The sequence below is a fragment of the Crotalus tigris genome, unplaced genomic scaffold (genome assembly GCF_016545835.1).
Source record: "Crotalus tigris isolate CLP2741 ecotype Arizona unplaced genomic scaffold, ASM1654583v1 scf7180000018485.2372832, whole genome shotgun sequence".
In the NCBI taxonomy this organism is placed as follows: Eukaryota; Metazoa; Chordata; class Lepidosauria; order Squamata; family Viperidae; genus Crotalus; species Crotalus tigris.
Genome location: NW_024097033.1, coordinates 134,717 through 162,060, shown reverse-complemented (window position 1 = coordinate 162,060; position 27,344 = coordinate 134,717). Strand labels below are relative to the sequence as shown.

General features: G+C 36.4%; 1 protein-coding gene across 2 annotated transcripts in view; it reads left to right on the top strand.

Moving 5' to 3' along the window:
• Window positions 1-20,795, top strand: part of NDUFS1 (NADH:ubiquinone oxidoreductase core subunit S1) — a 42,060-nt gene extending 21,265 nt beyond the window's left edge. Inside the window, exons 4-19 of one of the 2 annotated variants that reach the window (XM_039352838.1) lie at window positions 220-327; window positions 1,288-1,364; window positions 1,668-1,749; window positions 1,841-1,971; window positions 3,730-3,915; window positions 4,711-4,845; window positions 8,497-8,611; window positions 9,473-9,618; window positions 10,221-10,349; window positions 11,661-11,790; window positions 11,895-12,055; window positions 13,508-13,662; window positions 17,135-17,310; window positions 19,623-19,757; window positions 20,117-20,189; window positions 20,478-20,795. In XM_039352838.1, coding sequence (XP_039208772.1) covers window positions 220-327; window positions 1,288-1,364; window positions 1,668-1,749; window positions 1,841-1,971; window positions 3,730-3,915; window positions 4,711-4,845; window positions 8,497-8,611; window positions 9,473-9,618; window positions 10,221-10,349; window positions 11,661-11,790; window positions 11,895-12,055; window positions 13,508-13,662; window positions 17,135-17,310; window positions 19,623-19,757; window positions 20,117-20,189; window positions 20,478-20,569 — 2,031 coding nt within the window. In that variant the 3' untranslated portion in view covers window positions 20,570-20,795. The remainder of the gene's footprint in view (window positions 1-219; window positions 328-1,287; window positions 1,365-1,667; window positions 1,750-1,840; window positions 1,972-3,729; window positions 3,916-4,710; window positions 4,846-8,496; window positions 8,612-9,472; window positions 9,619-10,220; window positions 10,350-11,660; window positions 11,791-11,894; window positions 12,056-13,507; window positions 13,663-17,134; window positions 17,311-19,622; window positions 19,758-20,116; window positions 20,190-20,477) is intronic. The other variant, XM_039352839.1, reaches the window with a different exon arrangement.
• Window positions 20,796-27,344: the final 6,549 nt, after the last annotated feature.

Sequence of the window (27,344 nt, the reverse complement as noted above, 5' to 3'; positions counted from 1 at the left end):
AGATGACCTCCAAGGTCCCTTCCAACTTTATTATTATGGATCATTGCACAGTCATTATTATTACTACTACTACTACTATTATTATAAGATTGAGTTTAATATTGCAAGCCAACTGCAAAAACTGAAAGCAAAGGAAAAAACCATGTTTAGGAATGTAGTTTTTTGTAGAAAAACATACAACTTGTACCTTGACATTCTCTCATTTTGTTTCATCTCTAGGCCTGTGAAAAGGTTGGAATGCAAATTCCTCGCTTTTGCTATCATGACAGATTATCTGTGGCTGGAAATTGCAGGATGTGTCTTGTGGAGATAGAGAAAGCCCCCAAGGTATTTATATAAATATATTTTCTTGAAATTGATGTGTTCAAAAAGTTTGAGGTATAGAATTTTTTATATATCTGTTACTAGCAATTGCTTTCTAATATTATGTTAAATGTTGAGTTTTTCTGGAATGTATCACAAAAATTTAATCCTACATGTTTGTTTAAATTACTTCAAAGTTGTAATGGGTCTTTAATTTATTATTATGAATGTAAAGAAAGATTCTATGAGATATGTAGAATACCAAAACTTTTTATGTAATGTGTGATTAGAATTAACAAGTTCCAAATGCCTACCTTCTTTACTTGTAGAACATTAGGGTGTTGTAGATTCCCCTGAGGTTGCTTCTTACTGACCAAAATCAGATGATTTTAGAAAGGCCATAAACAAAACAAAAAAGCCATTGCTGTCACTGCTTCTGTTGTTCCTGCTTTTCCTGCATTTTGCCTTTTGATGTGACAGTTTTGGTTAATCATTATATAACTACTGATAGACCTGCTCTCATATATGTTTGCCTTTAATATCTGATTGCAAAGCCTTTTTGTCAGCAGATTTTGTTAAATTGTGCATTTTTAAAATTTATAGCTATCCATTATAAGGCAATCTTCAGTTTTAATATTATGGGGAATGAGAAATCATGCCCAGTTTCTCTACAATAGTCCTTCCTATTTTATTCTGGTATTCTTTCTTCGATTAAAAATCTTTTTGTGCTGTATTTTTGTAATTTTTGGTGAGAGAGAAAACACACCAGATTCCTTCAATATTTTGGTTGCTGTTTTTAAAGCGACTCTACAAAGTCTCTTTGAAGAGCGGGTGACCAGAATGTTCAACAGTGCTCAAATCTGATAGCACAATGGAGCTATACAGGATATTCGCCATAAAGCACAAGTATGTTAACTGATATTATGTAAGCATAAACAGTATGTTCACAAATACATTAATGAAATAATCTTGTAATTGTTGCAGCCAGTTGCTGCTTGTGCCATGCCAGTCATGAAGGGTTGGAACATTCTGACAAATTCTGAGAAGTCCAGGAAAGCAAGGTAAGCTATCTCTCACTGCAAGCAATTCTCTGCTTGCTTATCCATATAAGGGCTGATAAGTACATAAGTACAAGGGCTGTCCTTGTATATTCTTAATATATTAGAATAATTTCAGAGAGTTGCATCTCTCTCATTTTTTCATTCTCCATTAAAAAAAAGACAATTCAGTTTTTAAGAGGAAGGGGATATACTGTTGTTAGCAATAGTAAATAAATTGATTTGTGTTTCCTATAATTTTCCAGTGTTTTAGTATTAACTATCATATTGAAATCATTTTTGTTTTCAAACATGGATCTACAACAGAGAAGGGGTAATGGAGTTCTTGTTGGCTAACCATCCACTGGATTGTCCCATTTGTGATCAAGGAGGGGAGTGTGACCTTCAGGTATTATTCCGTAGGATATTCTTAAAATACTATTTGAAGAAAACTGTTTCTCAGCCACATGAGTTGGTTTGCTTTTGTTAATTATCTTTAGGATCAGTCAATGATGTTTGGCAGCGATAGGAGCAGATTTCTGGAAAGCAAACGTGCAGTTGAAGACAAGAATATTGGTCCTCTTGTAAAAACTATCATGACCCGGTGTATACAATGTACTCGCTGCATAAGGTAACTGCGGTGTACACCAACAGATTATATAATAAGCTTTGTGATTAGGGGAAATCCATATATCAATATGTAATAAAATTATAACAGTGTTTTACCAGGCACAGACATTCAAATGCATAAGTAGACTTGTTTTCAGGAAAGTCAGATCAGACTAAGAAGGCAATATTTATCATTTGTTCAGATGAATAGTGAGGTTTCTAATCCTTTTTTATATTCAGTTATTATTATTAGAATCATTGGCCAACAATGATATAACACTAAGTACAAGTAGCACTTGCAAATTTCTTGACTCATGTCCTTATAACATCATGTTGCATTGCTACCTAGGAGTATTGATTGAATGGCTATTAACTGAGTGGCACTTGCACAGAAGAAAAAAAGAGTTGTATATAGCAGGCTCTGGGCTAGGACCAGCTCTGAAAGTCAAGGGATTTTTTTTTTAATGTGTGAATTTAAACATCATGACTTTCTAACCCTTAACTCCACCCCAAATAAGAAAAAAATTGCTTCCATGTTTAAGGAAATTCAGGATTTTAAAGGGGTGTTAGGCTTAAAATACACATTGTATTTTTAAAACATGCCAAAATGCAAATAAAATTTTTTAAAAGTTTAGCTCTGCTCATTTCAGGGAAGACTGTAGTAGCTGTGAATGGAATGCTGAGAAGGGGTTTGCAGATAGCTACTGCAGCCGGGGGCTTTAGATGCAGTTTTGGAGCGTCTGCAGAGGTTACTACCAGGACAGTAATTTTTACTATGGCAAAAGAGAAATGATTACATGAAGTGTAATCATATTAATAGTATTGGATAAATATATCTTAGTTTTTTATACACACACACATTTTACAGCTTGTCTCCTAACATGCTACTCAAAAATTAATGGGTTCCTCAGCTAAAAAAGAAATATAAATTTCTGTCTTACATGATGATATCAAATACAGAAGTCCTCATTTAGCAACTGCTTAGATTAGTGATGGTTCACAGTGATGAAAAAGTAACTTTATGATCAATTGTCACATTTATGACCTTCACAATGAAATGCAGTGTTGAAACGAACTCTCACCTGGAACTTCCCATCAATACTTCAAATAAACTCCACTTTGACAACATAACACTTAAAGCAATTGAAGTGTTACGTGTTTGTCAAAATAAATGATTATTTATTTACATTATTCCAAATGTTCTGACCATAGAAAACAACGGAAACATTGTTTCATTGTACAAAAAAGACTGTTTTCTATTTTACATCTCAGTTCCCAAGAATAGATTCATGTTGAACTAGTGTGCAGAAAATTGGACAGAGGAGAAAAAATCCCATTATTGAAGTTTTGCTTCATTTTCCTCATATGCTTTGTTCTTCATTTAAATATGAGCCTGATTGCCTAATCTGCTTCTACATAATAGACTTGCTATAAAGTCTGGAGAATTCCTACTTGTGTGGGTAGGTAACTTACGCCTATGGACAACTAGCACTCTGAACTAGGCCTAGAAAAACCCAGCACTATCAATGCAGAAATGATGTTGATTGCTTAGTTTTTGGAAGGCAGTTAAATTCATAGGTTTCATACCAGTTGAAGCTTCTGAATATTTTTTAAAAGCATTATCACAAAGAGCACATTATAGTGGTTTTGATTGGATGTAAGCAAGTATAAATGACTGTAAAAATGTGAACTTTTTCTAGTAGATGTAGCTATTGAATCAGCTGGTACTGATACAATCCATGGTAACCTGTGCCTTATATGTTATGCTTGTCTTTACCAGATTTGCAAGTGAAATTGCAGGAGTTGATGATTTAGGAACCACAGGAAGAGGAAATGAGATGCAAGTTGGCACTTACATTGAAAAAATGTTTATGTCTGAATTATCAGGCAATGTGATTGATATTTGTCCAGTGGGTGCCCTTACCTCCAAGCCTTATGCCTTTACTGCTCGACCCTGGGAAACAAGGCATGTATCTTTGCTGATATTTGAAAGATTATATTACATTTTATAGTGTCTGTTATTAAATGCCAGATAAGAAGGATCATCTTTGAACCTTGTAACTTCTTAGATTATTGTAAAAATCCCAATGAAACTCAGCTAATACAGAAAAATTTCCTATGGAGTAGAGATTATACAGGGAGATTTTTTTAAAACTGAGAAAAGCAACATCTATTAAATTGGAAGAATTTGTACAATATTAGTTCTTTGAGAATAATATATGCTTAATGCCATGTGATGACATTAATAATATCACTTAGAAAACTTTCTAAGGCATTTAACTCTGGGGGAGTCTGTAGCAATCTAAAAAATTGTGACCTTCAAATCTGAGACTTCCGCCAGAAGTGGTCACTTACTATTTCCTTAAGATGTATCCATTTCCTTAGGATACAGCCCAGAAGAAAGAGGGAGGAGAAAGGAAGGAGAATTGAGATAGTAATGAAACAAAGGGCAGCCTTGTGCAAAGCTATGTCTTGAATAGTTCCCATTGCTGGCTGTTAGTTTCTAGGGAAAAACAAGGTAGGCATGGGCAATATTGCTAATCCATTTATTTATTTATTTATGAGACTTACATACCGCTTTAAGTGCAAGCACTCTCTAAGCGGTGTACACCAGTAAGCAATGTATATATATATTTACATTGCCCCCAACAATCTGGGTCCTCATGACCACTGTTGTTGTAAACATGGTAGCATATGATTTAAGATCGATTATTAAAGTTGATAATACAATTATTTAAGTAGTTTGTGTGCTTTCTTTTAGGAAGACAGAGTCTATTGATATTCTTGATGCAGTAGGAAGTAATATTGTGATAAGCACAAGAACTGGAGAAGTGATGAGAATTTTGCCAAGATTGCATGAAGATATCAACGAGGAATGGATCTCTGATAAAACAAGGTATATTTTATAATTCACTATCATCTCATAAAATATATATAGTTTTATTTTTTATATATGTGCTGGAAGTTTGAATGTGTTTTAGAACTGTTTCTAAAATGATACTTTCTGGGGTGCATGGAAATAATACAAAATTGGTTTCTATAATTCAGATCATAAAGGTATTTTTAAAAATGCATGGCTGTTTCTTTGAAATCATTCAAAGTTGGTTGTGGTCAATAGAGTTGTTTGTAAAATGTTTAAAAGAATTTTTAAGATTATCTTTTTGTGGTGCTTTATCGCTTATACTGGCATTTTTAATTGGTGAATAAAAACTGCTAGTGATGATAACAGAAATAGCAGAGATAGCAAAATTAACTTATTTGATGAGAGAGAGAGAGAGAGAGAGAGAGAGAGAGAGAGAGAGAGAGAGAGAGAGAGAGAGAGAGAGAGAGAGAGAGAGATATTAATAATTATATATATTAGGGAATGAAAATCCCTTATGGATTTTTGCTGAAAAAAGAGGAAAATGAACTTGTGATTTATGGGTTTGAAGATTAGAAAAGATAGTTTATGGAAAGAAAGAAATTATGATGTAACATTAGAAAGAGAGGATAAAGTATAAAATATGTATAACAACTGTTGAGAAGATCGGAAGCCGCTTCTTTAGTAGTTTTCCTTTTCCTTCCCTTTTTTTACTTAATTACTTTTTTTTATTCTGCTTTAATTCAAGGTTTGTACTGTTTTTAATTCTATTGAAAAACTTTAAAATATTTTTTAAAAGGAAAAACTATTTGTCACAATCGTGCATCTTCAAATGTTTGCATAATTTGATTTTTAATAGCTGCTCCCAATATTTTCCTTCAAACAAATGTGAAGCTGACAGGCCTGTATTTCCTAGATCCCCCTGTGAGCCATTCTTAAAAATTGGAATTATATTGGCCATTTTCCAGCTCTTAATAGCGGCCGAACATAGAGACATGTTGCATACTTTAGTTAGATAATCCCCAGTCTCAACTTTAAGTTCCTTAATAACCCTTGGGTGGATGCCATAAGGCCCTGGTAATTTGTTGATGTTCAGGCTTAGCAGTTCTGTATTCATCACTATTGAGCTCGGTTCAGCTGATTCCCTTCCTGAAAATAGGAGATCATACTTGGGGATCTTCCCCTATTTTATTCCTGTGAAAGCAGAAGCAAAGAATTATTTCAGATTCTGTGCAGTTTCCTGTTCTCCTCTTAGCATACTTTAGATTTCTTTTTCATCCACAGGGCCAATAGTTTCCCTGGCTAGATTTCTACCTCTGATACGTTTGAAGAATCTTTTATTATCTATATTCAGAATTTTGGTAAAAACTACTCATTATTATTATTATTTGGCCTCCCTCATTGTCTCTTTGCATTTCTTTTGCCAGAGTTTATGTTCTTTTTTATTTTTTTCACTAAAGCAAATCTTCCACTTTCTAACTGAAAGTTTTCTTTACGATGTCAGTTAACTTTATAGGCCTCTGCTTGGATTTTGGAGCCATTTTTTAGAAGTTAGCTTTATTTATTAATACAGGTATAGACATAAGAATATATAGAAATATGTGTTCATTTTCCTCTTTTGAAAAGTACATCAAAAGTACTCTGTTGTATAGGTAGTTCTCAGCTTATAACACTTGAAACCAAATTTTCCATTGGTAAGCAAAACTGTTGTTAAGTGAGTTTTGCCCCAGTTCATAACCTTCCTTGTCACAGTTGTTCAGTGAATCTGGCTTCCCCATTGACTTTATTTGTCAGAAGGTCATAAAAGGTGATTATGTAAGGACCCACCCCACTGTGCATCTTAAGAAGACAGAACTCTTGGAATATTTCTTCCAACAGGCATCTTTATTAAGAGAAGATGGTTGCAGGCGTTCTAGACAGGACCTGGGGCCCAAGTCCTCCCATTCAAGGTTTTAAGTGGTCCCAAGCAGCCCCCCCCCCACCATCCTTCCAGCGACAATTTCCACCCCCTTTTTCCTCACGCGGCGGAAGGGAAACTTCAGAGAGTAGTACATGAAAGGTGATGGGCCCTTTTGTTATGGTTAGTCCTTTTGGTGATATCCACATTCAGTCCCTTTGAAGTTGTAACAAGGAAGTGAGAGCCATAAAACCCCTTTGCTCATCCCCCTTCCCCTTCATAGTATGACAGAATCCAGAGAGGGCAGAAATGGGGTTTTCCATAGTCGATAACTAGAGATGAAATATAATTGGATTCTGACAGATTACATGATCTTGGGACACTGCAACCATCATAAATACATGCCAGTTGCTAAGCATCTGAAATTTGATTATATAACTGTGTGGATGCTGCAGTGGTCATAAGTGTAAAAAATGGTCATAAGACACTTTTTCAGTGGCATTGTGACTTTGAACAGTCATTAAACAAATGCCTATAAGTTGAGGACCACCTGTATTGTTATGCTTTACTCTTAGTTTAATCCTTTTATTTCACTTAAAAGAAATATGTATTTAAAAACAGATATTACCTATGAACGAAAAATAATTACTGAAATTATTCAGTTATTAACTACTATAATATTGATAAAAGTTATTAAGTATATTAAATTGTTTTAATACTCTAAAATTATCCCCACTATTAAATATTAACTATAAATATTAAAAAAGAAAAAGAGACCCTCCCCCAAAATATATGCTAATACTGACTTCTCCCTTTGTGCTTCAACAAATTTGCAGTACTTTTTGGCATAAGGTATAAAAACATATTTTAAATGTTTCTTTTTACCTTGCTGAATATGGAAGCCATCCCTATTTGAACTTAATTAAACTTCTTTTATGTCTATACTGTTAGTTTCTCCATTGCTATATATTCTCCAAGTTTAAGTACTCAAATATTGCTGAAATTCTACTGTTTTTTTCCAGAGTTGTGCAAACATTATCCTTGCAGCTGTGAAGATGTATCTTAATAAATTATTATATTTTTAATGTGTTCTTGCACTGTACCTAATAAAAAATTAAAAATGTAATTTCATTTTGAAGTTGATCCCTAAAATTTCCTGACCAAGCTACATATATCTTTCCAATACTTACATGTTCACCATGTATCATAGAATGTTCCTTCTGTTTCTTGGCATTTCCAGCAATTATTGCTGAAGGATTGAAAGTGATGGGCTGATTATTTTTTTAATAGAATTCCATACTTTTATCAAGCTTCATCTTATATGTCCTTTTAAGTTTATATTCTCGATTGTGTCCCTGTATTATAAGTATCTGTGGAGCTGATTATCTGGGCCAGCTCCTTCCCATATTGACATTCTGCTATTCAGGGATTTAATCCATTCTGCTAACCCTGACACACAGCTTGCTGTATGTGATATTTGGAAGAGAAAACTTGCCTCTATCTTTTAATTCCTTTTTTTGAAATTCCACTTTGTAGAACTTGATAAGATATTGCCTCTTTGAATGTTGAATTTTATTGCATTATTTATTTATTTATTGCATTCTCAGTCAGTTTGAGTACATATATTTCTCGCACCAATTTCTGAGCACTATTTAAGAGTATGTCTAGTATTGCCTCCTTATTATGACCAACTGCTCCAAGATGTGGTCATTTATTGATATTATGGAAAAGTAAATTTTGTGGTGAAAAAATTTAAAAAGTTAACAATGGGATTTATCTTTGCTTTTCAGATTTGCTTATGATGGCCTGAAACGTCAGCGACTTATTGAGCCGATGATAAAAAATGAAGAAGGGCTGTTCACTTATGTATCTTGGGAAGAAGCCTTGAGTTATGTAGCAACTGCGGTAAGCTTATGAACTTGACAGACTATTTAATGCTACTTCTAAATTTGATATACATTTACTTATGAATTCTTATACTTTGAGGAATGCTACTTTCCATGTTTCAAAAACAAGAAGCTTGTTTATTTAATTTATATGACTACTTGCATGTGATTTTGGGAGGCATATGCAGTTTGAAAACACAAGTAACAGTTATAGTCTTCTATCTTTCATAACAATTAAAAGCTACATTAAAAATACAATAATAAACAATCTGGTTATATAAGTGTAACTATTTAACAAGTTCCACATTTCTTTGGGATCCCCAAGCCCAATGGTGCATCCACGTTTTATGGGCCTTCCAGAACACCAACAAGGTTGAGGCCAATCTCACTATGGGTTTTTGGGGGGGGGGGGAAGGAACTGATGTTCCAGAAGGTAGGTGCCATGGCAGAGAAAAGGCTCTTTTTCTTGATCCCATCAAGTGAAGCTCCTTGGCCAATGGAACCAGTAATATGCTCCTTCTGCTGAAACGATTGGGACTGATAGATGAAATTGAGGAGAGGCAGTCCCTTAAATAACCTGGCCTGATGCTATGTAGAGCTTTAAAAGTCATTTGTATTATGTCTTGTGGTTAAAAGGGTAATATGAAAGTAGTGTGCATAGATGTAAAAATCCCTTTTTTCTCAGATCTCAGAACAAATACATATTTATCACTGCACAGATGAAGTGTTACAACTGTATGATATCTCTGTTTTATGAAAATTATTTTGTTTTCCTGAATTCTTAGGAAAAATAATATCTAAAAAGATTGCTCTTTTTTAAAAAAAAATAAGTGATTGGAGACCTAATGATGGTTTTGTGGCATTTTGTTTCCTGCTGCAGCTTCAGGGGAGTCAAGGTAATGAAGTAGCTGCAATTGCAGGAGGATTAGTGGATGCAGAAGCACTAGTATCGCTCAAAGACTTGCTGAATAGAATTAACTCTGATAATATATGTACTGAAGAGGTTTTCCCCACTGCAGGAGCTGGGTAAGAGATTATAACTAGACTGATCCCAGTAAAAGAAATGGTAATGGAATGTTTTGAGAGAACTTGGCAAGGTTAGAAATTTGGACAGAAAATAAAATTCATGTAGGTTCCTCCAGCCCTTATCCTTAAAGGGTTCTAAATGGTCTAAATGGTCATCAAGCATTAAATTAATAGTTCATAATTGGAAGCATGTTATAAAAAATGAAAAACTTTTTTTCTAGAAAAAAGTAAACATGCTTCTTGTTTACTGGCTGATAAAATAAAGAAAAAATTAAGATTGGTACTGTGCAGATATAGAGTTCATAAGTGATACTTTTAAGTATCAAAGGAGTTTTTGAGTCCTGGTGGCACAATGGTTGTAGGCAATATTGTAGGTTAACTCTGCCCACAGCCTGGAGTTCGATCCTGATGGGGCTCGAGGTTGACTGAGCCTTCCATCCTTCTGTGGTAAAATGAGAACCCAGATTGTTGGGGGCAATATGCTGACGTTTGTAAACCTCTGTAAAGCACTATGGAGCAGTGTATAAGTCTTATTACTATTCCTACTGGAGTGCCATTATCGCAATTATATTTGTTATGATTGTTTGTGCATTCTATTATAGAACAGACCTGCGATCTAATTACTTACTTAATACCAAGATTGCAGGAGTAGAAGAGGCAGATGTCCTACTTCTGGTTGGCACCAATCCACGCTTTGAAGCGCCATTATTCAATGCAAGAATTAGAAAAAGGTTTGTTAACATTTAGTGAAATTGATTTTCTTTCTGGGGATTAGGAGGTACATTGTAAGAGACCAGACATTCTTTATTTATCATTTTTATCTTGAACATAAACATCATAGAATCAGAGCTGAAAATAATTCTATAGATTCTAGTCCAACCTCCTGTTTAAGACCACATCTAGTATGGAAGCTAATTGTGTTTGCCAGTATGTCAGTAGCTGACATAAGATTTTGACATATAATGGGGATTTTATCCTTTTATATACTTTAATGCAGTTTTCCCAAACTACCTGCCTTCCAGATGTTTGGCTTCTTAACCGTGGACTTATAGCCAGACAATTCTAAGACACATCTGGAAGGTGGCTAGATTGAAGGCAGCTGTGCTGATGAACAGTATCTCTTAAGCCTGTAATACTAAAGGGCCTTTTTTTTTTAATACAGAAGGATGCAAATAGGCATATTTCAAAGATAAAATGCTATTATCACAATCACCTATTGCAAAAGAAATGAACCCCTGTCTGAAAGTCCACTTGTTTCTGCATGTGCCACTTAGTTTTCCTTTTGGGAGAGGAATAATGCTGAATTATGAAATGTGCTTCCCGGGTCCCTAGGCTGTTTGCTGCTTAGAAGGACTTCAGAAACTTCTGTAGGTAGAGCTCAGGCAGAAAAGTACAAAAATAAACTCATTCCATGCAGCTTGCCTATATACCATGTTTTCCTGAAGATAATATCCTGACTTTTTTTTTTTTTTGCCTCCAAAAGAGCACCAGGTCTTATTTTCGGGGGATGTGTTTTCCACAGTCTCACCTCATGGTGGCAATACCGATAGCCCCCCTGCCCACTTTTTCTGAGGCTGCTCGCCACCATCCATGTGTGTTGCCCCCGGCTTCCATTTTGTCATCAGGGGCCTTCAGGAAATGGCTCTGCAGCCGAGAACTGAGCTCCAACTCAATCCAGAGCTCTGTTCTCAGCTGTAGAGTCATTTACTGAAGGCCGCTGAGGGCAAAATGGAGGCCAGGGGTAATGCACGCCTGCGAGTGGTGGCGAGCGGCCGCAGAAGTGGGTCAGTGAGGCGAGGCAGGTGTCGAGGCATGGAAGGCCTGGCTGTAACAGTAAGTGGGTGCGGGGTGCGTGGGATAGCTCCACTCCCCCCACTGCTGCCCTAGCTTGATTTTTAGGCATGTGCCTTACCCCAAAACTAGGGCTTATTTTTGGGATAGGGCTTAGATTAGGCCCACCCCAAAAATCAAACTAGGGCTTATTTTGGGGATATCAAAAGATTAGAAGACCTTACGTATTTTTGTGCCTACTCCTCTTTCAGCTGGCTACATAATGAGCTAAAAGTTGCTCTCGTGGGCAGTCCAGTTGATTTAACCTACACTTATGAGCATCTGGGAGATTCCCCACAGATATTATTAGACATTGCTTCTGAGAACCATCCATTCAGCAAGGTACTTTAAATAATAAACTCTGGTTTTGTCTCTAACTTTTCTTACAAAATTACAATGTCTTGACTATGGAGTGAATTTTCACTCTCATGTCTCATTTATAAAAGGTCCTGAACCAGGCAAAAAAGCCAATGGTAGTGATGGGCAGTGCAGCACTGCAACGTGATGATGGAGCAGCTATTCATTCAGCCATTTCTACTATTACACAGAATATTAGGGCAAAAAGTGGAATAGATGCTGACTGGAAAATTATGAACATTCTTCATAGGTTTGTCATTTTCTATTTTGATTTCTATCTCTTATACTAGAGTCATAAAAATTTCTACCATAAAGTTGTTTATGTACAATTATTTCTATATTGCTTACCCAAGTGTTTACAACTCTAAAACAATACAAATTTCAATAAAAGGCGTTATTAATAAAAACCATAACAGCTTATATTACCAAGCCAACAACTCCCTGTTAAAATACTGATAATCTGTTACAGTGCTTTCTTCTCTGAAAGCTCCATGAAAAGGCATGATTGCAACTGCTTTCCTAAAAGATAATAGGACAGTGTCAATTTCAGGTGAAGAAGACTGTGATCAAGCTCATCCTGGATATGTTCTCAAAGGTAACAAAGACCCAGCCTTCAGCCTGGAAGCAAAACAACAACTAATGCAATTCCTATAAAATTAATGTCACTATGATGTATTTTCAGACTTGCAAGATTTTGTAAAGGGAACCTTTCAATAAGATAAAACTAGTACTTCTGGATCTGCTGCTTCTCTGGACAAAAGGCTGACAATTACCTACCCTGGAGCCAAAAGGCTTCTAAACAAATAATAGCTCTGTTTAATAGGATTCTTTCTGAGCCTATTCTGTTTCATCTAGACCAGGGGTGTCAAACTGCCGGCCCACGGGCCAGATGCATCCTGACAAAACCACGCCCACCCCATTGCCAGCAATGGGAAAAAAGTCGTGACACATCACATAACATTGCGAGTTTGACGCCCCTGATCTAGATTCTGAGTCTCTAGGCACTGGGTCAGGACTTCCTTGTTAACTACAACCATCTGGCTGAATTATAAAATATTTAAAAATGAACAGATTATTAAAATTACTGATTTCCCACTGGTTTGAACAAATTACAGTATTTTGATATTTAGAAAGGGTCTTAGCTCAAATGCCGAATAATACACTTGAATACATTCAGAATGACATGAACATTTTTTTTCAGAATTGAAGATGATTGAACTCTACATGTAAGGATTCTTTTTATATTAAAACTTTCTCTCCCTGCACTTCTAAATTACATGTTTGATATGCATTTTTATATATTAAAATCCAGAGTCTGGAAAGTAGATAATGCAATTAGAGTAAGCTTTGTCTTTGTAGCTTTTAGGATATTTCATGGCTATGGATCTGAACAAGTAATCCATACATTTCAAAATTTTTGAGATACAAAAATCTATTTTGAGAGAAGATATACTCAGTGGTAAAGGAAAGACTTAAAGTTTCCATTAACTCATTTTGCTGGGTCCTTTTCCAAAATGCTTTTGCCAAAGAGTAAAGCTAACCAGATATGGGAAACTTTATTCTTTTCAGCAATACATGGTTCTACAAAATAGGAAATTGTTCAAAAATATGCATACCTTATAGTCAAGGGTCAAAGGTTTGGGGTTTATCAGTCTTTCAAGTCTGAGAACTCTGGCTGAAACAATAACCTCTCCCTCTACAGAGTGGCAAGCCAAGTAGCTGCTCTTGACTTAGGTTACAAACCAGGAGTAGATGCAATCAGGAAGAACCCTCCTAAAGTGCTGTATCTCTTAGGGGCTGATGCAGGTTGTATAACCCGACAAGATTTGCCTGGGAATTGCCTTATCATTTATCAGGGTAAGTAACATCACTGCAGTTCTTTACTTTGCATTTGACTTAGCAATAAACTAAATCTGTGTCTGACATGCAATCCAAAACTACTATGGATGATAGACACATACAAATTATTGTTTTGAATGAAACAATGTAAATTTCAAAAGTTCTGTTTTGAAAACTTGTTTTAGTGGCAACATTTTGAGGATTCTGACTGTTATAAGTATGATAGTTGGATTTTGATTGATAATTCTGCTTTTTTAAAAAAAAACCCTGGTACATACTTTTTTTTTTTACAAAAAGCAATTATACTACGGTAGTACAACAGTAGAGATAGTCATGTCACGTCTGCTTTTGATTTAAAATCGATGAGTGAGAAAAAGACCTCTGTTTGAGGCTGTGAGCCCGTTAAGTTGCTACTGATTTTGATTTTGTTTTATCCCTTGTTTTGTTTTAATACCTCGCTATGGGAATTTATAACTCCTGTACAATAACAGCTAGGAAGGACACACTTTTATTATTGTAAATTTCCAGGCAGATATTGCAAAGTTTATGTATGCACTACTGCTATGTAAAGAGATACTACTGAAGCTGAGTAAATGTACAACACAAAGACCACTAATATAGTGTTGATGTGGGTTGGCTTGTTAAATGTTGGTGGGATACTGAGCTTCAGTATGACATGCGAAGATTCTCTGTTAATCTGGATTAATTTGTTGAGATTTGCTATTTATGTGACTACTTTTGCGTGTACTCTTTATTCAGAGAATGTTTTTGATAAGAGACACTAAACAGATTTTTCACTATGTAGATACCTGCAGATCTATATCCTTATTGTTTACATTAATTTTAGTTTATTTTTATTCTAATTTTATTTTAATGTTTTCAAAATCATCCATTCAACCCATTTTTTTGTAGTATGGGTAGTACTTGATACTAATTATGGACCCACCTACTCTCATGGCCCTAATATGAAAAACAAGAATGGCAGGTGGTCCTGAGTGTTTACTGTGGTCAGAACACTTGTGTTGTTTAAATATTGTTCTGTTTGTTTCATCCCAATGAAAGCAGGGCTGTTTTGTTCTGAACTAATAAAGTTTAAGCCAACTAACTGCTAAAGGAAACTAGATTATTACTGAAAGTAATCCAGGAACTGTGGATATGTCTATTGTAACATTTATTAGACTATTTCCTTTACCTGAATTGCTAGAGTATTTTGCATACAGAGACAACTTGTCATGCCAAAGTGACCAATTAATTCTGGTAAGAAAATAAATTGAAAGGGCTACATGCATAACTTTTATTATTCTTATAGTAATTTTAAATGTTAGAATTAAAAAGAAAAACTACTACTTAAAATAAAAGGAAAAAACAAAAAGTGCAGAAAAGATAGAAAAAAATTAATATAATACAGTAAAAGAAACATATCAAGAAATGACTTCCCCTTTCATCACTATAAATAATTTTAGTAACTTATCACCTTTTTAAAAATATCAATAAATGATCTCTTTCCATATCCTATGTCTTATCTATAAACCAGTGGTTCTCAACCTTTTTAATGTCGCGACCCCCAACCGGTTGTAAGTCGAGGACTACTCAACCGGTCGTAAGTCGAGGACTACTCAACTGATGCAGCACCATTTGCAGAATGGGACTTTTGGCGGGCTCAGCAGGGCAGAGACAGCCTGGATAATTCCTATTGGCTTTTGAAAGCCAATAGAATTAGACTCTATTCAAGAGTCTATTCTATTGGCTTTCAAAAGCCAATAGAATAAAAGGGAGTAGCACAGCTAAGGAAAGGGGGAAAAAATTGGCGGACTGCATTGTTTGGCGATCCCCGTGAAATGGTCGTTACCCCAAATGGGGTCCCGACCAACAGGTTGAGAACCACTGCTATAAACAAATCCTTAAAACCTCTTCTTTTCAGTCCTGATCCAAAAGTTAATGAAAGGTTACTAGAGATAACATATCTCTTTTAACCTTGATCAAATAAACCAGTTTTGTATACTTTCTTTTTACTTTTAACAATCTTGATTTTTAGTGCCATCAATGTCATAGAACTTGATTTCTTTAGCATCTTTTTCCATACCATTCTTGTAGCTTGTCATTTTTAAATTTACTTAAAATTCACTCTCAGTCTTGTTGAGTTAAAACTTGTTTCTTTTTCATATTATTTTTGAAACACAGCATATCTATAAAGGCAAGACACTCTTAAAATTAACATCTGGATCCATTCTTTAAAATATCCTTCAATATGTCCAATGTTAAAATATTTTGCTTAAAATATTGTATTAAATCAAGTGAAATCAACTTAGTAAATCAAGTGCTCTTCCCCTTTAATTTTAATATTTAGCTCCTTCTGGCATGCACAATTGTGTCCAGCATAAATTTACATTGCAATTGCAAATTTTGTTCATTGTGTGGTATATGGAAGAGTGAACTCACTATCTAGAGTGAGCAGGCATTTTTTCCTCCTGGGATCCAGAGTTTTGTTGCTACCTGGGAAGGAGGGTCAAACAGCTCCCCTCTCTCTCTTTAATTGGAGAAGGTTGTTTTTTTTTATTAAAAAAGGAACAGAAAGCAAGCAAGCATGCATGACCACTGAAAGGCAGAGTTAAAAAATCAGGAGGAAAAAAGCCCAACTAGAGTCTGCAAACCTAAGCAAGCCTGCAAACCAAACCAAGTCCACTAATTATATACTTTTATATTTTGATGTTTTATTGTACAACACCCAGAATCCCTCTTTGAGGGAGATGGGCAGTTCAGAAATTTGAAACATAAATAAAAACATACTAAAATTAATTGTAAAGTCTCAATAGAAACTAGAAGTCCCATACTATATATAATATCAACAAATCATGTACATCTAATCCATAAGTGTGGAGTTTATAGCCAATAGCATATATAAACTGTGCAACAGCTGTGTTAATCGGTGATAGAGAGAAAAAACAGGAGTCTGGTAGCACCTTTTTGGCTTATAAATGTTTTGAAATGCATCTGTCTCACCTATAATCTGCATAGACAATTTGTACTTCCTTTGGTACTTCCTCACTCCAATTTAATTCCCGTATCAGTGTAGCCACTCTAATGCATCTGATGGAGTGAACTGAAGCTCACAAAAGCTTAAGCCTTAATAAAATTGGTTAGCTGAAAAGCTGCTATCCAAAGTATATCTGGATAAATCGTATACTGTGTAGCATGAATTTAGAATAAATAGAGCCGTTGGAAATCTGTGAAACTGGAGATTTGTTGCATGAATTATTTGGATTCATTTTTATGTGGATGCATAATGTACACGTGATATTAAGTAATAATTAAATATTGAAGACTTCTATTTCACAAGTGGTGTCTGAAAGGAACCACTCAAACTTTGCAATACCTGTATTAACAGAAAGGTTGTAGCTAAATAAATAAGTGGGTTGCAAAATTGCAAAGCCTAATATAAAGTTCAGTCAGAAATAAAAAGTAACCCCACTGGTACGGCAATCCTTTTCAGGTCACCATGGTGATGTTGGGGCTTCTATGGCTGAGGTAATTCTTCCAGGAGCAGCTTATACAGAAAAGACTGCAACCTATGTAAACACCGAAGGCAGAGCTCAGCAAACCAGAGTAGCAGTGACACCACCTGGCATGGCAAGGGAGGACTGGAAAATTATTAGGGCACTTTCTGAGGTACTGTAGATGCCCCAATCACTGAATATTTCCCAAGAGATTGAATTAATACTTGACAAAATGAGTTGGTTGCATTTAGAAGTTGAAATCATGAACTTTCTAATTTAGCCAGTCTTTGAAAAGTAATTGATCACAAAATGCACAGAAAGATCATAGTAATATAAATCATACGTCTGTAGTGACTGCGTTTTCTGGAGCTGAGAGATTTGAATGTGAAAATTGTTAATTTGTATTTAAAAGCTTGTAGAGATTGGGCAATAAATGTGCATTTTGACAAAGGATTCTATAGAAAAATGGTGGGTATAGTCTATGTATTTTGCTTTATTATATTGAGATAAAATTGTTTCATGATGAATGGATACTATTATATTTTAGGCCAAATATTCTAAAAAATATTTTTGTGACACTACCAATAGCAAAGATAGCAAGTTTGCTTTTTTACATCTCTTATACCATTCATAAGAAATATATTTGCCACCTTATTAAATTGCAAAATACAGTAATCTTAAATTGTTAATCCACATGGGATGGCTACAACTGCAACTTCTGAAATTACAGAGCATTCAGAAAGTATTCAGACCCCCTTCACTTTTGTCAATTTTGTTATGCTGTAGCCTGATTCCACAGTTGTTGAAATTCATTTTTTCTCAGTACCTCATAATAACAAAGTGAAAACAAAAGTTTAGAAATGACTGTAAATGTATTAAAAAGGAAAAACTGAAATATCACATTGGCATAAGTATTCAGACCCTTTGCAACAACACTTGAAATTTAGCTCAGGTCCTCCTATTTCTCTTGATTGTTGCTTACATGTTTCTACACTTTGATTGGAGTCAATCTGTGGTAAATTAAATTGATTGGACGTGATTTGGAAAGGTACGCACCTTTCTGTAGAAGGTCTCACATCTGACAATGCAGATTGCAGCAGAGCTAAAGTCACAAGGTCAAAGGAACTGCCTGTAGAGCTCAGAGACAGGATTTGTGCAATGCACAGATCTGATGAAGGCTACAATAAAATTTTTGCTGCACTGAAGGTTCCTAAGAGCACAGGGCCTCCATAATTCTCAAATGGAAGAAGTTTGGCATAACTAGGACTCTTCCAAAAGCTGGTTGCCCGATCAAACTGAGCAATTGGGGAAGAAGGGTCTTAGGAAGAGATGTGACCAAGAACCCGATGGTCACTCTGACTGAGCTCCAGATACCTTGTGTGGAGATGAGACACAGTTCCAGAAGCACAATAGTCCTGCAGCCCTCCACCGATATGGTCTTTATGGTAGAGTGGCTAAATGTAAGCCTCTCCTCAGTGCAAAACATGTGAAAGCCCACTTGGAGTATGCAAAAAAGCACCTGAAAGATTCTCACACTGTGAGGAACAAGACTCTCTGGTCTGATGAAACCAAGATTGAGCTGTTTGGCCTCAATTCTAAATGTTATGTCTAGAGGAAACCAGGCACTGCTCATCATCTGCTCAATATCATCCCAACAGTGAGGCATGGTAGTGGCAGCATCATGCTGTGGGGGGTGGTTGTTTTTAGCAGCAGGGACTGGGAGGCTGATCAAGGTTGAGGGAAAGCTAAATTGAACTAGATGACCTCCAAGGTCCCTTCCACCTTTTTATTATTATTGTTGTTGTTGTTGTTGTTATATGGAGCAAAGTACAGGGATATCCTCAATGAAAACCTGATCCACAGCGCTCAGGACCTCAGACTGGGCCAAAGGTTCATTTTCTAACATGACAATGATCGTAAGCATGCAGCCAAGACAACACAGGAGTGGCTTAGGGACAACTCTGTGAATGTCCTAGAGTAGCCAGCTTGACTTGAACCCTATTGAACATATCTGGAGGGACCTGAAAATGGCTGTCCACTGACGGTCAACATCCAAATTAGCTTGAGAGGATTTGCAAGAAGAAAGGCAAATCCAGGTGTGCAAGCTTGTCACGTCATGGCCAAAAAGACTTGAGGCTGTAATTGCTGCCAAAGGTGCTTCAACAAACTACTAAGTGAAGGGTCTGAATACTTATGCCAATGTGATATTTCAGTTTTTTTTTTCTTTTTAATAAATTTATAGACATTTCTAAAATTCTGTTTTCACTTTCTCATTATGGAGTACTGAGTGTAGATTAATAAGAAAGAAATGAATTTCAACAACTGTAGAATCAGTCTGCAGCAAAACAAAATTGAAGGAAGTCTGAATACTTTCTGAATGCACTATATATAATTCTGGGGATGTATGGTGCAAATATAGATCTCAACAAAAAGAAATATATCCACATTGGATCTTGAGTTTGTTTCTTTCTCTTTGTGTTTTAGCTGACTGGTGTGACTCTCCCTTATGACAATCTTGATCAAGTGAGGAGGAGATTAGAAGAAGTGTCTCCTAATTTGGTTCGATATGATGATGTAGAAGAAGCCAACTATTTTATTCAAGCAAATGAATTGTCCAAGTTATGTTCCATTATACCATTGGGATATAAAAACTTAAAAGAGTTACTTTTCATATAAAGTATTATAAAAATTATCATTGATCTTTTTGCCTTAAGCTTGTATAAAAAGTGTCCCAGTATTGTACAATAACAGGTTAGGTTTAGAAGGCTTGTAATATATTACATAAGTACTCTTTCCAGCACTTTCTCCTGGGTTTTCCTTACAGCTGTTTTTTTAAAAATACTTTTTTCTTTTGTCTATCTTATGAAACATTCCAGTATATAATGAATTCTTTGGGTTTTTTTATGTGATCCAGCACACAGATATCTTTTGTGTGATGGAAATTTGCTAATATTTGCCATTCTTTGTTTAAATTATAGGTGGTGAATCAGAAACTTCTTGCTGACCCTCTTGTTCCTCCTCAGCTTACAGTTAAAGACTTTTATATGACAGGTAACAATAGTCTTCCTTCATGTATGCAGATTTCCCTGTATAATTAAGTAGCAAACAAAATGTGTTTTGTTTATATTGGAAATATTTGACTACTAAAAACATTAGTTTTTCATTGATCATAGTGACCGAGTTCACACATTCTACTAAGCCATATAGCATGTTTTTATAAGCTTTAATGGCTGGGTTTTATACAGCATACTAATTCAAAACCAAATAATTTCAGTTAATACATAACCTATCCACCAAGTCAGACTTTTAGAATGATAACACAGATGTTTATCTTTGCAGATCCAATAAGTAGAGCTTCACAGACAATGGCTAAATGTGTGAAAGCAGTTACACAGGGCGCCAAAGCAATTGAAGAACCCTCCATCTGCTAAAGAATGAAATCCAGAGTCCATCAGGCACTATTATGATCGACTAATATTTTTACATAAGCAACTGTTTTGTGGTCTCTTTTTGTTCCTATTTTCTTTATGGAACAACCAATTCTCTAGCATGCATTGGATAATTATGTTTAGTACCATTTATCATACATAAGATATTATGCATACTGAATGTGTACAAATAGGATGTAAAATTAAAAGTATTGTATAACCAAGACTATTAAAAAGCAGTGTGATTCTTCAGTAACCAACGTGTGTGTGTGTGTGTGTGTGTGTGTGTGTGTGTGTGTAGGTCTTTGGTTATTCGGGTTTTCTCCCGCGTAAAATTGGAAGTATCTTGGCGACATTTTTGACGAAGTCCCATTCATCATCTTCAGGCTGGTGTTTTCAGTTTCGTGCTTCTAGGAGCAATGTGTGATCGTAGCTGTTTCTTCCTTTTAACTGCCAGTGGGGGGGATGAACTGATTGGGTGGGAGCTTGGCTGTGTTCTGATTGGGTGGAGGTGTGTTCTGATTGGTTAGGGGCTTGGCTGTGCTCTTACTGGCTGGGGGGTTGGCTGTGCTCTGATTGGCTGCGGGAGTGTCCTGTTTGGGTGGGGGCTTTGTTGTGCTCAGGTTAGATCACACATTGCTCCTAGAAGCACGAAGCCGAAAACACCAGCCTGAAGATGGTGAATGGGACTTCGTCGAAACGTTGCCAAGACACTTCCAATTTTACGCGGGAGAAAACCCGAATAACCAAAGACCTACATACAAACACCCGCGAAAACCTCAGAAAACAAATATCGTGCCTCTACGGGGAAGAAATCCACCATCTGACCAGGACCTATGAAAAACTCGAAGTCCAAAGAACTTCCATTTTATGCGACCCCACATTCCTACGCAACTGCCGAGATCAAAATTTAATCCCCACATGCTTCCAATTGAAATTCCACTCCAACTCTGCAGCCACCAAACGCATCCTGAAAAGAACAGAATTGGCCCTAATCAGAAATGAACTTCACACAAAAAGATTCCTCCTAGACCGAATCAACAAAGATCTCCTCACACTTCACCTCAAACTCAGCAACAAGATCCACCTTGCACTTTGGGACACATCCAAACAACTCGCCGTCTGGAGAGCCGAAACACAGACCACCCTCAAGACAGACACACGCACCAACAAACTGAAGACTACAAGAACGCCAGAAACAAACCCCTCCTTCCTCACAGCCACACATGAAACAAACAGTGCATAACATCTCAGATAGGATCCTCACCAAAGCCGAAACCAATGTCTTTTCCAAAGGATTCAACTTAGCAATTGCTCTCAAACACATCCCCACTGAAACCATTATATGCAGAGTTGAAATTAGCTTGACCAAAATCAACCCCGACGACGCTAACAGAATCAGACTCAAAATCACCAACATCCTCTGCACCAGCAAGCCACCCAAAAGCAACTTACCCAAAGAGGAACAGACAGCGCTACTTAACCTGAAAGAAGACACCAGCATAATAATCCTACCAGCAGACAAGGGCAACGCCATGGTGGTTATGAACACATCTGACTACCAAACAAATTAACCAACCTACTCCAAGACTCCACATACAAGCCCCTAAACACAGATCCCACCATCTACCTGGAAAAAACCACTAGATCCCAAATAAAAGCCTCACCCATTAGTGAAGAGATCCAGCAAAGCATCATTCCCAGAGAGAAATCATCCAGATGCCCTAAGCTCTATGGTCTCCCCAAGATACACAAAGAAGGAACCCCACTTAGACCCATAGTCAGCTCCATAGGCTCACCTCTACAAAACCTAGCCAAATTTCTCACCAAACAACTACAGCCCTATGCAGAATCCATCATTTCATACGTAAAAAATTCATTCCAGTTCATAGAGATCATAAAGAAACAAAACTTACAGCCCAGCAACCTACTCGTGAGCTTCGATGTCATATCCCTCTTCACCCAAGTGCCAATCAAAGAAGCCTTGACAGCCATCCAAAACAAATATACCCCCCCAAACACATCCTAGATCTGACCAACCACTGCCTATCCAACACATACTTCATCTATAATGGACAAAAATACAAACAAACAGAAGGAGCACCCATGGGCTCACCCCTCTCACCTGTCATTGCAAACCTCTACATGGAACACTTAGAAACCCAAGCTCTAGAAAAATCTGATTACAAACTCAAACTCTGGCTCAGATACGTAGACAACACCTTCATAATCTGGCCACATGGGAAAGAAAAACTGGACAACTTCCTCACACACCTCAACAGCCTACACCCCAAAATACAGTTCACCATAGAAACAGAAGCTAATAACCACCTTCCCTTCCTGGATGTCTTAGTCTACAAGAAATCCAATGGCTCCCTAGGACACACCATCTACCCAAAGAAAACACACACAAACAGCTATCTGCACGCACTCTCACACCATCACCCTGCACAGATCAACTCCATAGCCAAGACACTCATCTCCAGAACAAAATGCTTAGCTGACGAACAACACCTAAAAACCGAACTACACACTCTCACTAATGTACTAACATCCAACGGATTCCAAAGAAATAAGATTACCAACCTAATCCAAAAAGAAACCCCCACTAAAATCCAAGACAGAGAACAAGAAAATGTCAAAGCCCTCCTCCCATACATAAAAGGCACACAGACAGAATCAGCAAGATCCTCCACAAGCACAACATCAAGACAGCATTCTGCACAAACAGAAAAATATCTACCATCCTAAGAAACCCCAAAGACAAAATTGAGTTAGAAAATCAAGGAGTATATGAAATTTCATGCACCGCTTGTCCCACCACATACATCGGACAAACCAACAGAAGAATAAGTGCACGCATTGAAGAACGCAAGAACTCATTCAAAAATGAGGAACCAACTTCTTCCCTGGTCCAACACCTTAAAGCCACAGGACATGAAACTGACTTTAAAAAGACCAGAACTATCGCCAAAACTGAACACTTTAATAACAGAATAATCAGAGAAGCCATCGAGATAGAAAAACGCCCACACAGCATGAATAAATGAGATGATATCTCCCGCCTACCAGCCATTTGGAAACCCACCCTTACTGACAAACAAGTCTCTAACACAAAGAATGACACCAGACCCACACTCATGAAAACCACACAGGATGTCACCACCACACATCCACACAAAAAGCAAACCCAAATCCACACCTATGATGAGGCACGACCACAAACCAGATGCCAGACCACAGCTGCATCATTAGCCACTTTAAACCCCTCCAATCCATACATGAAGCAAACTGACATCCACCATGAAGATGAGGCACGACCATGAACGCAACAACGCAATGCAGCTCTCCATCTCAAATTCCCCTGCAACTCAGACTAACCTGAGCACAACAAAGCCCCCACCCAAACAGAACACTCCCCCATCCAATCAGAACACAGCCAACCCTCCATCCAATTAGAGCACAGCCAAGCCCCTAAGCAATCAGAACACACCTCCACCCAATCAGAACACAGCCAAGCTCCCACCCAATCAGTTCATACCCCCACTGGCAGTTAAAAGGAAGAAACAGCTATGATCACACATTGCTCCTAGAAGCATGAAGCCGAAAACATCAGCCTGAAGATGACAAATTGGACTTTATCGAAACATCGCCAAGACACTTCCAATTTTCCACGGGAGAAAACCTGAATAACCAAAGACCTACATACAAACACACGTGAGAACCTCAGAAAACATACATACATACATACATATATATATTCACAAGTAGAGAGCAAATTTTCAACAGTGAAATTTAAGATAAAAACCATCTTCTTGCATTTCAGTGTATTTTAAATTTGTACTTAAATTGTTGGCTTGTGACTGTGTCATTCAACATACTTGAGATTATTTTATAATTACGTATAACTTTTATTCAAAGAAATACATTTTGCCTAAATCCTGTTTATTTTAGGAGAGATGCTTCAAGTCATTCTCAACTAGACTGGACTAATCCCTGCAGTATTCTTGGAATCAATTTTAGAAGTACTTTGCCACTGCCTTCTTCCTAGGGCCGAGAGAGTGTGACTGTTCCAAGATGACCCAGCTGGCTTTGTGTTTAAGGCAACACTAGAACTCACAGTCTTCTGGTTTCTATGTTGATGCCTTCATCAATACAACAAACTAGCTCTCTCCTTTAAATGGATTCATCTTGAATTCTAAATGCACTGAATAGTAATATAATTACTGTACTTAGATCCTTCTAGAAACCCAAACCAGAATGATATGATTATGTAATATATGGATTTTGAAGCAAACAGTTCTCCAGAGCTTAAAAGTTAGCATCTGTCTGCAATTTCTGAAAGCAACCACCTCTTTTTCCAGTAGAACACTTTTGTCTTCTGCCTTTGCTTTAGGCTCCCAGGAAAAGATGAATTTGGTTTAAGGAACTGCGGACAGATGTTGTGTGTTCCTGTGAGCTCAGAATAATCTCCATGCTCAAAATCCTGCAGCAGTAGTATAAACAGTTCTTAAAGCAAATGTAAGAGCATGCAAGAACCAAAAAGCTCCTATCTGTTTAAATATTCCTACCCAACTTTCATAGTTATGGCATTGTTTTCAGCATTATTCTGAAGTAATTTATAATAGACAAAAATAGCTTGCACAGAATAGCCTGCTTATTACATAAAATCAGAAGGTAGCTTAAAGATTATTTTATATTTAAGAAACATTTGCTAATTCAAAATGTACCAAATGTTCTGTTGCTTTGTAAATTTTAATTTATATCATCTTTTTATGCCACTCAAAAGAGAAAAGGTTACAATCAATAGAACTGAAATCTTATTACAGATTACAGTTACTTATTACTTGTTACAGTTCTCTGAAGCTGTTGGGAAGGAGATTAAAACTCTCACTGATAACTTTGTTTAGAATACATTAATATAATATTCTTTTGTTACTCCATCACTATTACTCAATTAATCTAATCCCTTGTGTTTAACCTTGGATTAAGTTTATTCAATAAACTACAGCATAGCTAGCTTTCTATACCAGTACAAGTTTTTTGCTATGAACTCTTGATTACGTTCATCATTCTAAAAAAATAGAAAAGGACTTACACTGAAATCAATAGACTTATGTTTGACTGGTCCCAGGAAGACACTATTTCAGATCTGCATTTGTTTATAAAGCTCTGGGACATTTGTCCTTTATTTAGAGGGTTTAAACAGTGAATTTTGAAAAAGACTTCCAAAGCAGGAAACAACCAAAAGCAATGTATATTATAAAGGCTCAAACCAATAATTAATATCTAAGAATAATATAAAGCTTTAAAACAAAAGTAATGACAAACTAGTAATAACAAACCAGTTTGCAGTTCACAGTAGTACCAGAATAACTGATCATCAGGGTGGACTAGTGCCAAAAGCTTTCAAATCTTGGTGACAGCCATATCTTAGGGATGTATGTATTGTGGTCTCTAAAGTTGTCACATAGTAATTGTTGCCAGATGCAGTATCCATCAAGCCTCTCTGAGTCGCCTTGAACCATGAGATGGGCAGCAAATAAATTTGAGTAGAATAAAAATGCCAAATCCAGTCTGAATATCTGGCTGACTGTGGTGAACCAATACTAATGATAATCCTCAAGAATTATACTTAGCTAGCTAATGGATGGGGTATATAATAGACATGCATTCTATAAGATAACCATTACTGCAAGCCAGAGAAGCAAGTGCCATGAACTTTGTTCTGTAATAAAGTGATAACCAATGTTGTGCCTTCAGGACAGATATAACATGTTAGACTATTCTCTTCATTGCGACATAAAGTCTGAATTAAGCTTGATTACCATTGACTTCATGGATACATATGTGTAGTTTTCTTGGAAACAAATAACGTCTCCCAGGATGCTTTTTTCAACTTAATTCGTAGCACTGGAGTTTCCTGGTAGTCTCCCACTAAAGTATTAACCAGATTTTCAAGATAGCCAAGTTTTGTTAGGTGCTCAAACAAACATAGTTGCAGCATTTTGTGGTAACTTCAGTTCTCAAGCCAACATCAGTTTTAGCCATACATACATTGCATTGCAGTAGTAAGTTTTGCAGTAGTAAGTTTCTGATTATTTATGTTTTCTCTCTTAGATACTGCTTGTACATACATATAAAAAGAATATAATCTTGAGTGCCTTATATTTAAGAGTGGGATATAGAGTGAAATAAATTAAATGAGGGGACATATATGTTGCCTTCAACTCCTACAGTAAAGAACAGATAATAAATGAAATAAGCACCAAACGTCTGGAGAAAATAGAAAAATTTGGAGAAGTGGCAGAGTTGACAATAAACAGAGAAAAGACTAAAGTGCTAGCAAAGAATCTAACAGAAAAACAAAAAAAATCAACTAACAAAAAAAAATCTAATCTTCAAATAGTTTAACAGCAAGATGTGTAACAATAAAAGAAGATAACTATGTAAGACTGCTAAAACAAATAAAACTGGATTTGGAAAAATGGAAAAACTTCCAACTTTCAAGGTTGGGGAGAATAGCAACAGTGAAAATGAGTATCTTACCAAAAATACTCTTTTTATTTCAAATAATTTCTGTAAGGCTGGGAAAAGCCTTTTTTGATGAACTGAATACAATAATATTGAAATTTATCTGGCAAGGAAAAAAAGCTAGAATTAGAGTGAAAATACTACAAGAAACAAAAGAAAGTGGAGGATTTGGACTGCTGGACTGGAGGTTATTTTACCATGCCTTAAAGAATGGATAATGCTTACGGAGACAAGAGAGGGGCAT